The following is a 17,006-nucleotide window of genomic DNA, read 5'->3' as shown; positions in this document are numbered from 1 at the left end:
CGATCCATAATGCTGAATGATTTATAATTAATGTCATCATGTACATAACCTTATTACAGGGATATGTTCATTCTTGAACCTCACATTATAATATATACTTCCATTCCCATCAATCTTTCCCCTGATTTCCACCGATATTATAAATAATTATATATAATAATCACTATGTCAAGATTACGAAACACCACTGCAATTCTTTTTTGATATGATGTTACTTAGGTAAATAAAAGGTTGTAATTCAAATCAAGAACAGAAGAAAAATTAACAAAATGGGGCTCAAATCAAGGGAGAAATATATATATATATATATTTATATATAGAAAGCATTCATGCATACATGAACATGCACTAGAAGTTCATGTGATTATACATCGATATATATATGTACATGATTACACACATTCAAAATCCCTATCTGATCCATTGACAGCATGCTTTCCTTTTCGACTCACCAAAAGAAAGTCAAGATTGTAAAGCACCGGGACCATTGTTAAAGAACACAAGAAGACTAAGACTGGTCCAAAGATCCAAAGAAGAAGAGGTAATGCTGCATAGAAAAGTCTGTTTCCAACAGTGTTTAAAAGAAAACCTTTCTCTAGTAGTTCACTCACATACTCTGGAGTCACTATGCCCGATGGGTCTGGTGGAGTGTTAATGAGGATGTTCACTTGGTTTACAAACCTAATGGACAATGAGTGGCAAAAAAATGAGAATAGGAAGATTGTGAGAAGAGACACATATTTTAATGCCAGCATAAATTCTCCGTGACCCCCATAAACCGCATCATTTAGTGGCTTTTTCACAGAATATGTGCTACTTATAACTGCTGCAAGACCCGTGCAAAGGAGTATCGATGTTGTTGCCATTAGAGTTGATCCCATTATCATGTTTCTTATCGTTTGAACGGCCAAGATGTTTTTCTTGTCATTGTCCTGCACCCACAAATCAAATTCCAACTAAAGTTACCAATTATGTACATAATACAATTGAAATAGCAAATTTTTTTACTAACAGATTATATGTTGGAGGGCTGAGAATGAACAAATTGACATGCACTCTTGCCATTAATTGTGCAGCATTTGCACCTGTCTTTGTTATTATTTATAGAAAGGAAAAGCTGATTTTTTTCCATGGAATGTGATGGTAGTGCACATGGATGAGCAAGGCCACAACGTGATAACGAAGTTGAAAAAACTGGTAAAGATTATCATACACCTCAGAAAGCAAGATATAGTATATCAGGATTACTGATACCCAGCTTTCTATGAAAATGATTTTCATGTTTCCCATTTGTAACCTGCAATAATTGACACTAATGACACCATGACGTGTAACCTGCTATAATTCGGATATTCTTGCACCATTAATGACTGCATCCCCACTTATATATCTTGTAGATTTATCACTAATATTGCCTGCCTACTTTCGTTTTCTAGAAGACAAAGATCTCTTCAACTACATATGCAAAGGTATGGTCTCAGAGTTTTCTGCATATAATTTCATTAATAAAAACTGGAAAATGCATCTACTGAAAGTTCATGAACAAATTAATTATTGAAGTAATTGCCCCAGAAAAAGAGGAAAGAAGGGGTTTTAATCTCCTCTAGTTAAGCATTTACTTCTTATATATATAAAGATACATTATTCATAGTAAGATTTATATGTGAAGAAGATAAATAAAAAAGAGGTACCTTCATCATTGCAGCAACCCAGTAACTCCTGCCTCTAGAATTAGTACCAAGAGTGGTGGTGAGAGGTTGAGTTCGGACTTTATGCCATAACCAAACATGATAAGCGATGGTTATTGAGAAGCCTAGTGGAACCAGTATGACATCCAAGTAGGACTTCCTCCATTCCATGATCGATGTCTTCTTCTTCTTCTTCTCTCCTTTACTTGCTTCTAATTCGTTCCCTATAAAATTTCTTGTTATAATCAGCTCTATATATAAGCAATATTTGGAGTGAATGTAGACCTATTTGAATGCGGAATTCAATGAAAAAAAAAGCAACTTCCTCCCTTTATTACACTAACTTACAAATAATATGAATACGTGGGAATTATGTCCCACTCCCCACTTGCTTTCCTTTTTATTTCTTCTTCGTTTTATTCTAATGAAACGTTTAACCTAATATAACTAATACCAGAGGAAGCACTGAATCAATGAGGAATTAAAAAATGTAAAGATATATATATATATATTTATATTCTATACAAATAATTATAAATAAGAAAAAAATAAAAATAAAAATATAAGTTTTACAAATAGTAATTCAGTACTTGGAATTGTTTAGATATAATGTTGGAGGTGGAAATAATGGGGTTTGGTGATAAGAAGATCAATACTAGAAGGTGATACTACTCAAGAAGTGAGAGTCTGACGAGGCCCAAATTAATAAAGAAATTATGATATAAAGCGACCGAAAACAAACTCAAAAGGCCACATCATTTATATGTCTTTCTCATTCTCATCACCATCACCAACACCAACAACCAACAACCAACACCAACACCAACACAATTCTCTTTGTAGATATATACAAATCATGGTGTTTGCACGCATTGAAATCCGGATTCAAAAGAAAGAATTAAAGAAGAGACGTTTCTAAGTCTATAACACTAACTTACGTACCTTAATTTCAATCCCTCTTTTGGCCAAGAATCCTCTTGTCATTATACTCAAAAAATTTCGAGCAAACTTGCAGGACGCCGGCAAAAAATGTTATTACTGTTATTATTGGATTGATGTGTTGGGATAAACTCATTGTTTTGTGCACCAACCAACGAAGATATAAGACAACAACTCTTCTCTCATAATATTTTTTTAATTAGCCAACAGAATTCAATGGTGTTATACACGTGTACGAAGCCTTTTTTGTAAGTCAGTTATAGATGGTTTTACACTTATTCATATTAGGCAAGTGAATAATAATACACTATTAGGGTTTTCTTTTTCTTTTCTGGCATGGAAATGGCCAAGTGGATATTCTTATTTATCATATTGTTAACCTAATTTGTTCTTCATTAAAAAGTGGTTCAGGAATTTTCTATCTTTTGTAACCGTAAGAATCATTTAGATGGGAAGAATTAGCATATGGATATCAGCAGAATATAATATATTATATATAGGTTAACTTATTCTTCGATTTGGACAGTAAGAACCGTGGCGTTAATTCTCTAGTTTTCTTTTATTAATTTAATTTAGAGGAGCTGTACTGGAATAAACAAGATTAGGGTAAGAAAGTGGCGGGACAAATTAGAAGTGAACTGTGGGCGGCAGAAGAATAAAATGTGGGGGGAAAAAACATGTTGGAATCATATTCAATATCCACCCAATATTGAAGATCACACTACTTAATTACCAAACAAAGGAGCACACCTTCCTTAGTGAATTTATCCTCATTTAAACCCTACATATTAGTGGAAAAATCCCAACAACCATGGATTGTCTATTCACCTTTCTCCTGAACAAATGGATCGACTCAAACTTTCATGAATCTACCATCGAGAATCTCAATATTTGTCTCATAAATACAAAGCATGATAATGTACGAAGTGTAATTACATGATTTTTTGTTTGTCAAATTAACTCTTTATGTCATTTGTTTTTCAGCACTTTTTCTACTTTGTTTCTTTTGTAAAAGTAGTGATCGATTGAAGAGGAAAAAAAGAAGGTAAAGACAAATGAAAATTAATATATAAAGTAAGAAATTCATCATTTGATTTGATGTTGTTTATTGGTGGTCTAAATGGCAATAGTGACTTAATTAAATAAATTAATTAGTCAAAAAGGTGCTGCCTCCAGTATTATTTTTGTTGTTTTAAATTATGGTAAGCCATGCAAAGTATAGTATAGTTAATAGACTAATAGTTGTATATATGAATGCAAATAAATTAAAAAAAAAAAAAAGTTTGAAAGGTATGCAATCAACGAAACAATGATTAAGAATATGTTTAATATCTTAATTATTATGAAATTCATTTAACTACATAATTATACAGTTAATTTTTGGGTGAAAAGAGTCTATTTTGGCGGCCTCCAATTACTCCAGTTTCACAGTTGACTCCGGCATAACCACTTCACTTCACTCTCCACCTTTTGTTCATGCAACCGACGGTCTTCCTCCCCGATTCTGACATATTATGACATTGTTCGACCTTGATGACACCACCATAAGAATCGCCTTCATCTCCACATCAAAAGACCCGTCATCCTGAACTTTGATTGGCCACCAATCGTGTTCACCACTACCAGTATCTTCGCACGACTACCCATATCACAAGGGTGTTTTTGCTATATTTCAAACCTATAGGGATGTGTGTGTAATTTGTAGGGGTGTTTTTGATAGATTTCAATCATGTAGGGATTAATGGAATTTTATAGGGGTGTGTTTGCTCGATTTCAAACATATAGGGACTAATATAATTTTGTAGGTGTGTGTTTGCTAGATTTCAAATATACTGAAATTGCTAATGTCATCGGTCCGACCGGGCCCTTGACTGAATCAATGTCTGGTCCAGTTTTCAGAACATTGATAATACACATATATACTGTTAAATAGGAATGATGATCCCACTAACTTAATTAGTGATGTGAGACACAAAAACAATTAAGAAACACTAGACTATATAGTGAGCTTAAACCGAAATATAATAATACATTTAACATTGCTTAAACCCAAAAATAATATAATAATACAATTACAGATAACATATACATAGATTTTCCAACAAAGGAGATCATGTTATCAAATGAAATGAGGGGTTAATGGCTTGAAATCAGGGTCTGGTCCACTTCACTTCACACTTCACTCTCCACATTTTGCTCATGCAACCGACGGTCTTCCTCCCTGATTCTGACATATTCTGACGTTGTTTGACCTTTGTAGGGGTGTTTTTGATGGATTTCAATCATGTAGGGACTAATGGAATTTTGTAGGGTTGTGTTTGCTGGATTTCAAACATGTAGGGACTAATGGAATTTTGTAGGGTTGTGTTTACTAGATTTCAAATATACAGGAATTGCTAACGTCATCAGTCCGATCGGACCCTTAACCTAATCAAGGTCTAGTCCAATTTTTAGAACATTGATAGTACACTTATATACTGTTAAATAAGAATGATGATCCCACTAACTTAATTACAGATGTGAGACACAAAAATAATTAAGAAACCCTAGACTATACAACGGGCTTAAACCTAAATATAATAATACAATTAACATCCTTAAACCTAGAAATAATATAATAATACAATTACAGATAACATATACATAGATTTTCCAACAAAGGAGATCATGTAATTAAATGAAATAAGGGGTTAATGGTTAATGAGGTGGTACAGGAGCCAAGCATGCTTTGGCTGAAAGTGGTGGCCAACAGATCAGCAGAGTTATATGAGTTTATTGGCTTATGTGATGTGATCCACATATGACCATGTTGCCTCTAGTGCTTAACCACCTAACCTAACCTAACATAACCAAAGTCAATAATATTGATTATTATAGCTACTTCAATTTAATTTTGGCATGGAAATTGAACCATATACTATATACTCCACTCCACCCATTTTCTCATGTATAAAATATTACTCGACCATTAAGTTTTAGTGCTCTGAATATATTCTTACCCATTTTCAGAATATTCTTTCTCTTATCCAGATTTGACATTCACTCATAATATCACTTGGACATATCCCATTTACAGAACCTTATTATAGGATTACTCTGCTAAGCTTGAGTTGACTTTGAGCCTTCTTCTAACATGAGATCGGTCGTCTTTGTTTTATTATTTTGAGTATTATTTAAAAAAAATTGAGTTGAGTTGTTATTACGAGGATAAGATTTAAAAATTAACAAAAACACTCTTTAACTTTGTTAATTTAGCTAAACTTCCTTTAGAATAAAACATTGAAAATTAACAAAAATACATCCACCCACCCATTAAATACAGGTAGTCGGCCACCACTGCTAGAGGGTGGCCGAGGGGTGTTTTTGTTAATTTTTAATATTTTATTATAGGGAGTGTTTAACTAAATTAATAAACTTAGGATGTTTAAAAATAGTTGAATAGAATATGATTGAATTTTGAGAATAGGGAAGCAAATATGTATTTTGGGTAGAATATGAATAGAATAGAGAAACAAACGTAGCCTAGTTATCCCCTTTTTTTTTTTTTTTTTGAGATTTTAATTTTAATAATAGGTGTTATCATTTAATTGGATGATGAACTCATCAAATAAATAAAATAAAATTGGAGAATATTATGGACTACTCATTTGAAGAACAACTTTGGCACTCTCTATCAAAACAAATAGATTCTCAAAATTTTGAATAATATATCACTAATACCCTCATTGCCTTATGAAATGAACCCTCAAAGTTTAAAAAATTTAAATCACTGAAACCCTTTTGCCCTAATTCGGTTACATTGCTGTTATGTATACAAAACACTTTCTTATAATACTAAAATGACAATATAACAGAGTAAGGACAAAATAAAAATTTTCAAACTTTGAGGGTTTATTTGATAAAAAGTGTCAAAATTATCATCCCAATGATAAATTCAACAACTATTTGGGTAGTTTATGATATTCTCTCAAAATAAAATAGATTAGTAAGACTGAGAGATCATCATCCCGAACAAGTTTTTTCTGGTTTAGAACTTTGAGACGGAAATTCTATACATAGAAAGGCTGTTTATTACGGTAAAAGTAGCTCAGTTGTAATGGTTCAATCGGGCCAAATCCAGCCCCCATAGAAAGGCTGTTTATCATGTAGAAAGTTGATAGGTCCATTAATTTAGGCCCTTCCTATATTTTGTTATGCATCATAATGTAAGCCCACAAAATTCTAGCATAAATTAATTGATGCTTAATTTATTAAACCATTACCAAACCGGTCTCTAAGCGGCATTCAGGGGGCGCACCAAGTGGAGTTATCGAGACACATGAACATGATTGTTTTCTTATAGGTCAAACCAAACCAAACCCTGCCTTTTGTTTTCTTACTGGAGGTTGATATTCGATTTTGATATTAACGACTTGCATTTGTAAAGTACTAAGAAGGTCTTAAAAATAACATATAATGGATCCATAAGAATTGAATATGGAACTGATATTATATATGTTGCAGAAACATAAATAATAGACTGACAAGAGAGGTTTTTATAGTGGTTCAGATGTTTAAAGCAAATTCTACATCCACTGTTATTTTATTGTTCTCTAACTATTTCTATGATATTGTCCATAAAATATACAAAGATGAAGAAATACTTTGCTTTACAGAAAGAAATAATAAAGCTCAAATCTATGTCTAACTCTCATATATCCAACTTCCTCTTTTCGTGAAGAGAAGTGTCAATTTATACACCTCTGAGGTCAATGTCATGAGTGTTTTGCAAGTTGTATTGACACATAAACAACTCTCATCCGTTCTTCTCTTAAAATGAGATAGGATTGGTATAAGATATCTTTGAGACTATATGAGCTTAACAGGAAGTACAATTTGTCCTTTAGGCATTTGTTGAGTTGATATCAAGATAACTTTTTAGACCTAACATCTTAAAATAATGTTTACCCAAAATTTAATTAATAACAATTAGAAGATCCCCTTTCACAAAGATATAGAGCTCCCATTCCATTCCATTGACATCTCCAATGTTGAAGAATGAGAAAAGAGAGAATTTTATAGATGGGAAGTCAGATTCAATGATTTCTAGCCTCCAACTTTTGATCCATTTAGCAGCTTACTATATCATACAAGACAGCTAATTTAGCATTATTTTTTCAAGCTCTTTGCTGGCTGAACCTCAATAATTCAAGTGTTTATCAACTAAACCAAAGAAAAAGTGTTAGTTCTCAGAAAATTCATTCCCATCAATTAATCCTATCCAACTAATTATGGATTATGATAATTATTTATTTAAGTAGCATAATAATGCAATTGGTTGACTCTTCGAATCAAATCTTTTGGGTTTTATAGTACTATAACCCAAACCGTCCATTTGGAAACACATACCATGTTGAAGGTGCACATGTGAAGCACTGAATGATCCAAATATTAATATGGAACCTGGAAATCATGAAGAAAGTAAAATTAAAGTTGGGATTTGGGAATTATTCCATGTTAAAGTTTGTCTCAACTTCAAACAATTAAGAGAACGAAGTGCGGATCACGTTGTCCTTGTTAATTAAATATTAATTCTCCCCAAATCATAGCTATTAACAGAATAATCATAATCATAGTCAAATCTATATTCATATTCATATAGGGTACATATACTCTAAGAATGATCTATGTAATATATATATATACTTTGTATTCATAAATCATAATACATTATACATGTAATAAGTTATTGTCACATCGCATCACATGACCCCATGTTATTTTACCCAACTTACCTTTGCTTTCTCATCTGGATTAACTATTAATCCATCTCTACTTAAACAATTCCATGAGCTGCCCTCTTCCTCTTCTTAAGCTATTTTTACATTATGTAGATTTATCTATAAGATTTAAAGAGTTACGACCGTTACGTATTATTTTATCCATCTTATTTAGTAAGGTTTCATATCTATCTCTTATCCCACCTTGTATACAGTGTTGCTCAAATTGTAGGGCTGTAAACGAGCCCAGTCGAGTCGAGCTTTTGGCTTATCGAGCTCGGCTCATTTACAACAGTATCGAGCTCGAGCTCAAGCCTGGCTAGCCTCATAATTGAGACTCGAGCTTGAGCTCGGTTGAGTTCGAGTCGAGCTCGAGCTCAAGCCTGGCTAGCCTCATAATTGAGACTCGAGCTTGAGCTCGGTTGAGTTCGAGTCGAGCTCGAGCCTGATCCCTAAATTTTAAAAAATGACAAAACACCCCCCTGATTTTTTAAATTTTAAAAAATGACAAAACACCCTCCTGATTTTTTAATCCCTAAAACTAGTAAACCACACCTCCCAGTCGCCGTAATCCCCAAAATTTTATCAATCTCCACCACGGTTTGTCGACAACACCAACACACCTCCCAGTCGCCGTCAACTCTTCGCCATGAACCACGTCTTCTTCATCAGATTTGCGTCGCAGAGCTGTCGCCAAACTCGCTATCAACTCTTCGCCGTGAACCACGTCTTCTTCATCAGATTTGCGTCGCAGATCTGTCGCCGTCAGACCCATTGAAGTCTCGCTTGGTTGCTTTGTTTGCTATTTGGGATTTAGCCATTTAGGGCAAGTGGGATTGGGATGAAATTGATTTGGGATTTTGGTGTATCGTGTTTAAGAATTCGCACTGTGGGGGGGGGGATGGGAGGGGGGGAAGGGGGAAACTGTCATTTTTTTAAAACTTTTTTTATTGAAAAATATCAGTTTAATACCTAATCGTTTAAAAAATCACCAAAGCACCCTGTGTAAGTGTACAGTGCTTACTCGAGCCGGACCAGGCTCGCGACCCCACGAGCTGAACTTCACTGTGTTCAAACTCGACTCGGTTAATGAACCAAGTTCGAGTCGAGTCGAGTCGAGCCTAGCTCTAAACGAGCTTTTACCGAGTCGAGCCGTTTACAGCCCTAGCTCAAAGTGGGTTGCCTTAGCCTCGGCCTAAGTCGCTCCTCTTTTGCTCTTCTTATGATAATTTTGTGCAATATGAAAGAAGAAGCCTCTTTCAAGCTTATTCTGACAGACACCATTGCTTTGTATGGAACCCCAAACCTACTACAGTGTGAATATGAATTTAAAATAGAATGATATGAGACTTTCACATAGGGTTCCCTTGAAATTGTAAGTTGGGTCATCCTCAGAGTTAACCATGAAAGATAAATATTAAAATACAGAACACAGTACGATTGAATTGTACGAGGTACCTTGACTGTTGGGGCAGTTTGCTTTGGAAATTAAAGCAATCACATTCACGGATTCTAATTCTAATTTAAACTCTTCATTAATTATTATTATTATTAGAATCTCAGTACGTGTCATTATTGGCAATCCAAGAGAGAGACTCAGATTTATAAGCTCAGTAACTGACAATTTATGCAACCAAGAGAAGCAACCACTCAAACCCCAACCTCTTTCTCTCATGGTTTTTCCTTTCCTTTAATATTATTTTTGTTATTATTATAATAGTTTTATAACCCTAACACCTCAACCTCTCTATAAAATGGAATCACCCTTATGACATTGGCATTATTAGCAACCAATCGTGAAGGAGAGAGATTTGCAGGTAATCAAATTCAAGCCATGGAGTCCAAGAAGTCTAACAAGATCAGAGATATCGTTAGGCTTCAACAGATCCTCAAGAAATGGAGAAAGCTTGCAAATTCATCAAAAACAACAAGCGCCATCAACAACACCAACACCAATAGTAATAACAATGGAAGTAAAAGCATCAAGTTTCTGAAAAGGACACTATCCTTATCAGATAACCCAGTTCGTGAAGCATCAAGCAATGTTGTCCCAAAAGGGTATCTAGCTGTTTGCGTTGGAGAAGAACTAAAGAGATTCATCATCCCAACTGAGTATTTGAGTCATCAAGCATTTCACATTTTACTAAGAGAAGCTGAAGAGGAATTTGGGTTTCAACAAACAGGTGTTCTCAGGATTCCTTGTCAAGTATCTGTTTTCGAGAATATTGTGAAGCTGGTGGAGGAAAAGAAAGATACGTTCTTCGAGCAGGAATGCTGGTTCAATGTGGATGATAGTAAGAGTTATTGCTCATCAGAATGCCCACTAACTCCATCTCATCATCCTCATCCTCAAAGTCCAATGTGCAGATAGTTTTTTTTTTTTCCCCCCTTCTCTTCTAAGTCATATTGAACTTTTTGTTCTTTTTTTTACTTCTTTTGTTGATTGCGGCCATGTATGAGAGATAGAGAATGATCAATAAGATGATGTAGAAGTGTAAGAGAACCGCTTGAGAATGAATGAAATTAAAGATACAAACAACTTTATATTCTGCTCCTGCATTATTTCTCTCTTTCTAGCACTGCCTGAATTCCTTAATCCACATGAATCTTTGATCGACTTTGTTTGATAGAAAGCTACTCTATTACCTATCCCAATTCAGCCCTATGAACCTTCAACTCAAAATGTAGTTTTCACACAGAGCTTTAATGCATAAAGGTACCCGTAAATATCCAGAAGAGATGATTGCGATCAGGTCTAGTTCCCTGAACACAATTTTGGCTAAATCTGCTGGATTCTAGATAGTTAGGCAATTGGACAGGGCAAAGGAATATACATGTTCTATAAGTCAAACCAGCCCCCTACGTTTTCAATTCTATCATATTATGAGAGGCATCAAATTGATAGAACAGCATCAAACTAATGCAAAGTTCTCCTACCAACTGCATTTCATTTCAGGAATCAGGATGTGCTCACCCATTGGCCTAGAATAATAAAATACCAACTAACAGACAATATATTAAAAGAAAAGGAAGAGGATTATAATTACTTAAAGAACTTCTAGTACCAACTTACCATCCAAAATAGCCTAAATGATGAGCCTAACTAATTGTGATGTAGAAACCATAACCACTGAACTATCATTCAAACAAGTCTTTCAAAATGATTTGTTTAAATATTCTATTCTATTTTCTTTTCTTTATCCCTGTTAAATTCTCAAGATTGAGGTGGGGGAATACGTCTTTTTCATGTCCTTTTCAGCCAGTCTTTGGAAAGTATAGTTTCTCTTTGTAATTGGACACAGACACATTTTCCTCCGTCAAAATAAAAAGACAAAATACCCTGATCGAAGAAGAAGCTGTAGTCTATAGAATTATGATTCACATGGACAAATGTTTTGACTTATAGCAGAGTAGGGCTGAAAACATCACTTCTACACAAATGTTTAACACAAATATTGACAATAAAATGACTTTGTCTTGATAATAGGGGCCTTAGTCATCAACTTCATTAGCTCTGAGAATAATCTATGTATGAAATGCATTAAAGCACAAGTGTGCCAGATTCAGTAATGCGTACTGCACAGATAAATTACTATGGAGTTGTCCTATAGTGAATGTGCAACATTTCATAATATGTGATTGCATCACAAGCAAACACGTGCTTGACTTCGTCAAAACTAAAAGGATGGGGAAAAAAAAAGTGAGAGAGAGAGGTAGAAAAATGTTTTAGCAATTACAATAAGCAAGTACAGTATCCTATGTGTTTGATTACGGAAACAAATGTTTCAAAGGTATTCTAATGCATTAAAATATCATATTATAGCCATTTGCACTCAGATCAAGTAACGCTAAGCATTTAAATAGGACAATTTCAAGCTTGATCAATCAATGCACATGCATCCATTGATTTCTAACTACTGGAATCACATGTTAACCATGACTCATCAACCTTCTCTAAACTACCAAACGCTAGGAGGTGTTTATCCACATTATTTTGTGCATAATATGTTCCCAAGTCAAAAGGCCAGAGTTAGATTCAATAAACAGAAGCATTACAAGCCAAACTTTACAGTTTTCATACACTAAGCATCCAGAATTCATAAATGCTTACAGTACACCTAGATTTAGAAATTAATGACATTTTGGTTTCTTTAAGGGACTAAATCAGAAACCATGTAGTGCAACAGTCAATTTGTGAGACCCAGTGCCAGTCTGCTGGATAGCATCTATTCACCCAACACATCTCCATTCAGACAATACTGAGAAGAAAAGCAAAACAGAAAGGATACCCCTATCATTCTCCTATGTAATTAACAGGAGTATGATCCAGCTCAAATGCCAAAAGTGAAAAGGATTAATGCTATTCCAATTAGGACTTCCACTTGTTAAAAGTATGCCACAAGTTAGCAGGAAAAAAGTAACAACGTTATTAAGAAATACAACTTTTTTCTTTTTACATCAGCTGATAAAGATTTTATGAAGTTTTAGGATATTGAAAAGAAAATCTACTATAACTGTCACAAACATTTAGTGAAGCTCCAGTAATGAAATTCTTCGACATATCATCTGTAAGCTAATATAACATTGATATGTGATTTTCCTTTTTATAAATTTCTTATCGTTTTTGCATATCAAAGTGTAAAAAGTCTTCATGAAGTAAAGTTGTATTGTACTAGATGGATAAGGTAACATGGGCCATCATGCTATTGATTGCCAAATCCTGGTTTTAAAGAAAGTGCAGATTTTCCAAGTCAAAACAGCATTGCCATATTTTTTGGAGAAAATGGCAAGTAACAAAAAGTAAAGGTTGTTTGCTGACTCAGAAAGCACAAGGGGTAACATCAAATTAGATGATCCAATCAATGCTACCCAAAGTGATCACAGAGGCTTTCCTCTGGGAGCAAAGGCCATTGTTGTCAGTTAGAAAGATAGGTATATCAGGCAAAGGAAAAACTTAAAAGACAGTAAAAAAATATGGTTTTAGAAGCCTTCTGGCATTTGCTGTAAGAAATTTATCAGCATTCACCGACAAGAACAAATTTAATTCCACAAAAAAATTAAAAATAGATACAAATTTCAATGGAGAGCCATGTGTTTGAGAAATGCAAATCTGAACACCCTAATCTGAAACAAGGTAAAGAAACTTTAAAAATAATGATCTGACAAGATAGTGAAGCAAAATAATCCCCGGTGAACCAAAAAACATTGAGCACAAGCAATCTATTCTAAATTAGGTATAAGCTTGGTCAAAACAAATTCATCCAAAAAATTTTACAGAAATTTAATAATATGAAATTCAGGTTTAACTATTTATATATTCCATGTATTTGGATATACATTGAGCTTTTATAATTCTAGAATAACTGATTGATACTTCATGTCATGACGCTGGAAACAAACTTTAGGTGTGTATAAGCACAAAGCAACAAGTTTGAACAAGAACAAATCGAGTAAGCAGAAAACAAAGGTAAATTGCACAAGGGTGTATGTATAATTGCATACAAAAATATTCCACTACACAACTAATTCAAGCAACTAAAGAAAATAGATTTATTGCTTATCTAATGGTTTTAAGGTAAAAAATTGAAGGGTCAGAAGTACATACTCTGGTTAGTGAAATATACATGAATATAAATGGAGCATAATCAAAGGCTGAAAAGATGCACAAATTATGACCAACACCTTTCTGATACGGAGAATAACAATTTTCAAGAAGGAAAATAAGACAGTGGACAATTTTGTAACATGGCCTTGGCCCACCTGGTTCAGCCCACTTAGTTATCTAAAATATTTAATTAAGTCCACAAAAAATGAAAGCCTTTCAACTCTCGTATTCAGTAACTCTCTTTACATCGATAAAGGAACAAATTATATGTGAATGGTGAGGTATTCAACCAATTTTTTACTCTCAATATGCACATTACCATTACATTGATGCCTCTATGAGAAACTTGATTCTCATGAGAGGAAAATTACACAAAGGAATAGAAGAAAACCTGCATGTGAGCTTCTGAAAACAATGAATGTCAACGACAAGAGTACATAGGCTGATAGTTATAGGACTAAATCCTCACCATCATCATAATTTGGGAAGGTCACACATTTGAAAACTTTGCACTTTGAACACAAAACATATCCAACCTGCAGCAAAACAAGGGTACTTGGATTTGATTTGTTTCTGAAAGATTAATTTATTATATCAATTAATAATTGATAGGGGCAGACACTTACGGCTCTACAAGAAGGACAGCGACGATAAATGCGATTATTTTGAGCTTTAACATTGGTTTTTTGCCCTTGACAAAAATCACAGAGCAACCATCCTCTACCATTGCAAGGTTCACATATTATCCCCACATCAACCTTCAATACAACTCAACCGAAAATATGTAAGAATAACCAGGACTGATGACATACAAATTAAGATTCATCAAATCAAAAGTTTTGTTACCTCTTGTGAAAGTGGAGCTGGTGCACACTGGGCTGCGCCAGTGGGTTTCAGTTTTAAATTTAACAAATAATTTGGCCTTGAACTTGACGGCATTATCCGCATAAAATTCATCCTGCCTGGGGAAGATGAAGCTACTGCTAGTGCCTTCACCATCGCCTAACGATACAACCACTCAGTCCCTCCCTCCTTCCATTATCCACATAATCCCAAATAATGAACCTCATTTCGCTACAATATTTCAAAATTGCCACAAGAAAAAAATAACGCAGTTTTACGAAACTGCCACCCCATTCAGCTATTTTTATTTAGTCATTGTATAGCATAGTAGAACACCACCGGCACCGCGCGGGGAGGGGAGGGGAGGGGATGAATCCGATACGCTTTCTTTTCTTTCTGTTTTCTGCAACACTTTATGATACCGTGCTTTCTGTTCGTACACTCTCATCGTCGGACCCATGCCACCTCACAAATCAGCGGGACCTGCGAACACTTCGATGGCACCAGATCACGGTTCTCATCAACGGATACTCAGAGTATCGCATCCCTCTTCTTCAGTCAATAGCCGCCACGTACTCCGCGTCCCCACTGGTGTCCTCTGTGCTAGTCCTCTGGGGAAACCCCTCCACCCCAACCCAAACACTCTCCCAATTGGCCCACAATCTCTCATTCTCCTCCTTGGGCACTGCATCAATCTCCCTGCACCGCCAACCATCCGCTAGCCTCAACACCCGGTTCCTCCCCAGATCATCAATCGGGACCCATGCCGTCTTAATTTGCGACGATGACGTGGAGATGGATCCTAAATCATTCGAATTTGCCTTCAGAGTATGGCAATCGAACAGTGAGCGTTTGATAGGGGTGTTCGTGAGGTCACATGATATTGATTTGATCAGAAAAGAGTGGATTTATACGGTGCATCCAGATAAGTACTCCATGATTTTAACTAAATTCATGATTTTGAAGAGCAGTTATTTGTTTAAGTACAGTTGTGGAGGTGGGAAGGAGATGAGTGAGATGCGAAATATAGTTGACGAAATGCGTAACTGCGAGGACATACTGATGAATTTCGTGGTAGCTGATGTAACGAACGCGGGACCCGTAATGGTGGGGGCAGAGAGAGTAAGAGATTGGGGGGATGCAAGAAATGATGGAGATGGAGATAAAGATAAAGATGGAGGGCGGAAATTGAGGAGTAGAATAAGTGCAGTCGGATTGAGTAGTAGGGGAATGGAACACAGAAAGAGGAGAGGGAAGTGTATAAGGGAGTTTCATAGAGTGTTGGGGAGAATGCCTCTCAAGTATAGTTATGGGAAAGTTGTTAATTCAGTTGGTGAACAAGGTTTGTGTAAGAAAGGAGGCAAGTTGGTGTTTTGTGATCAAGTATAGCAAGGAATAGGATTCACAACTACTGTATTATAAAGCTTCAAAAACTCTCAACTATCAATGTTTTCCATTTTTCTGCAAAAGATAGCAACATCAAAGTTGGATATATTGGGCTGTAATAACTAGTTTTAGAGGCAACGCTAAAGAACAGGCATGATTCAGATAGTATTTGAATATAAAATGAAAATTGATGATTTGCGAGGGTCCAAAATAATCTATTTAGGTGATTAGTAATTTATTCAAATGAAATTAGGTGGCGATTGTATTTTATTATTCTGACTGCTCGCAAGCAGTCGTAGGTACTGCCCAGAGGCGGAGAGGGCTGCTTGGCTGTTTTTGTAACCCATCAAACACACCATGCGGAGGAGAGGGCTGCTTGACTGTTCCTTGTATCAAACACACCATTTGTAACATCAACTGCTTCGCGTATCATCTCATCTCATTTGTCAATTTTACTGTAATAATGACCACAAATTACTTGGATCTGTTGTTTGCAAATGCTTAGCTCCATCTTGTCAGAGATCCTGAAATTTGGTTGATGATAAAGCTGAGATAATTTGAATTATCTGGTTCATGGAAGAAATTAAATACAGAACTGCAATTCAATTAATAAATTCCCCTTTGAACATCTTTAAACCTTTAGTTAATATGATATGAAAAAGATGTGCTTATGCCTACTAGACCAGCTTCAAGGACGAATCTCAGCAAATCTGAAGAGCATAAGCAAATTGATTTACGAGCAGTTTAACACCTCATTTGCCATTTTACATTACAAAGAGGCTGCCT

The 17,006-nt window shown here is 35.1% G+C and overlaps 4 protein-coding genes and 1 non-coding gene across 5 annotated transcripts; 2 read left to right on the top strand and 3 right to left on the bottom strand.

Annotated features, from left to right (window-relative positions):
* Positions 1–302: 302 nt before the first annotated feature.
* LOC116115567 lies at positions 303–2,746 on the bottom strand. Its single transcript, XM_031401703.1, has 3 exons — positions 2,631–2,746; positions 1,692–1,912; positions 303–932 (listed from the first exon to the last, which is right to left on the bottom strand). The coding sequence occupies exons 2-3, from the start codon at positions 1,857–1,859 to the stop codon at positions 393–395; spliced, it is 708 nt and encodes a 235-aa protein (XP_031257563.1). The 5' UTR covers positions 1,860–1,912; positions 2,631–2,746; the 3' UTR covers positions 303–392.
* Positions 2,747–10,194: 7,448 nt separating this feature from the next.
* On the top strand, positions 10,195–10,877 carry LOC116115541 (auxin-responsive protein SAUR72-like). The gene has a single exon (XM_031401678.1). It carries the CDS (start codon positions 10,221–10,223, stop codon positions 10,755–10,757), a length of 537 nt encoding a protein of 178 aa, XP_031257538.1. The 5' UTR covers positions 10,195–10,220; the 3' UTR covers positions 10,758–10,877.
* Positions 10,878–14,181: 3,304 nt separating this feature from the next.
* On the bottom strand, positions 14,182–15,332 carry LOC116115571. The gene is made up of 3 exons (XM_031401708.1): positions 14,838–15,332; positions 14,618–14,749; positions 14,182–14,527 (listed from the first exon to the last, which is right to left on the bottom strand). The coding sequence occupies exons 1-3, from the start codon at positions 14,988–14,990 to the stop codon at positions 14,441–14,443; spliced, it is 372 nt and encodes a 123-aa protein (XP_031257568.1). The 5' UTR covers positions 14,991–15,332; the 3' UTR covers positions 14,182–14,440.
* On the top strand, positions 15,196–16,414 carry LOC116115570 (glycosyltransferase family protein 64 C3-like). The gene has a single exon (XM_031401707.1). The coding sequence runs from the start codon at positions 15,204–15,206 to the stop codon at positions 16,221–16,223; it is 1,020 nt and encodes a 339-aa protein (XP_031257567.1). The 5' UTR covers positions 15,196–15,203; the 3' UTR covers positions 16,224–16,414.
* A 467-nt stretch (positions 16,415–16,881) lies between these two features.
* On the bottom strand, positions 16,882–17,006 carry LOC116115575. The gene has a single exon (XR_004125684.1). It is a non-coding gene; the product is annotated as a small nucleolar RNA snoR77 (small nucleolar RNA).

The sequence above is a fragment of the Pistacia vera genome, unplaced genomic scaffold (genome assembly GCF_008641045.1).
Source record: "Pistacia vera cultivar Batoury unplaced genomic scaffold, PisVer_v2 Contig745, whole genome shotgun sequence".
Taxonomy (NCBI): domain Eukaryota; kingdom Viridiplantae; phylum Streptophyta; class Magnoliopsida; order Sapindales; family Anacardiaceae; genus Pistacia; species Pistacia vera.
The sequence above is the reverse complement of the archived record's forward strand: the minus strand, read 5'-3'. Positions and strand labels throughout refer to the sequence as shown.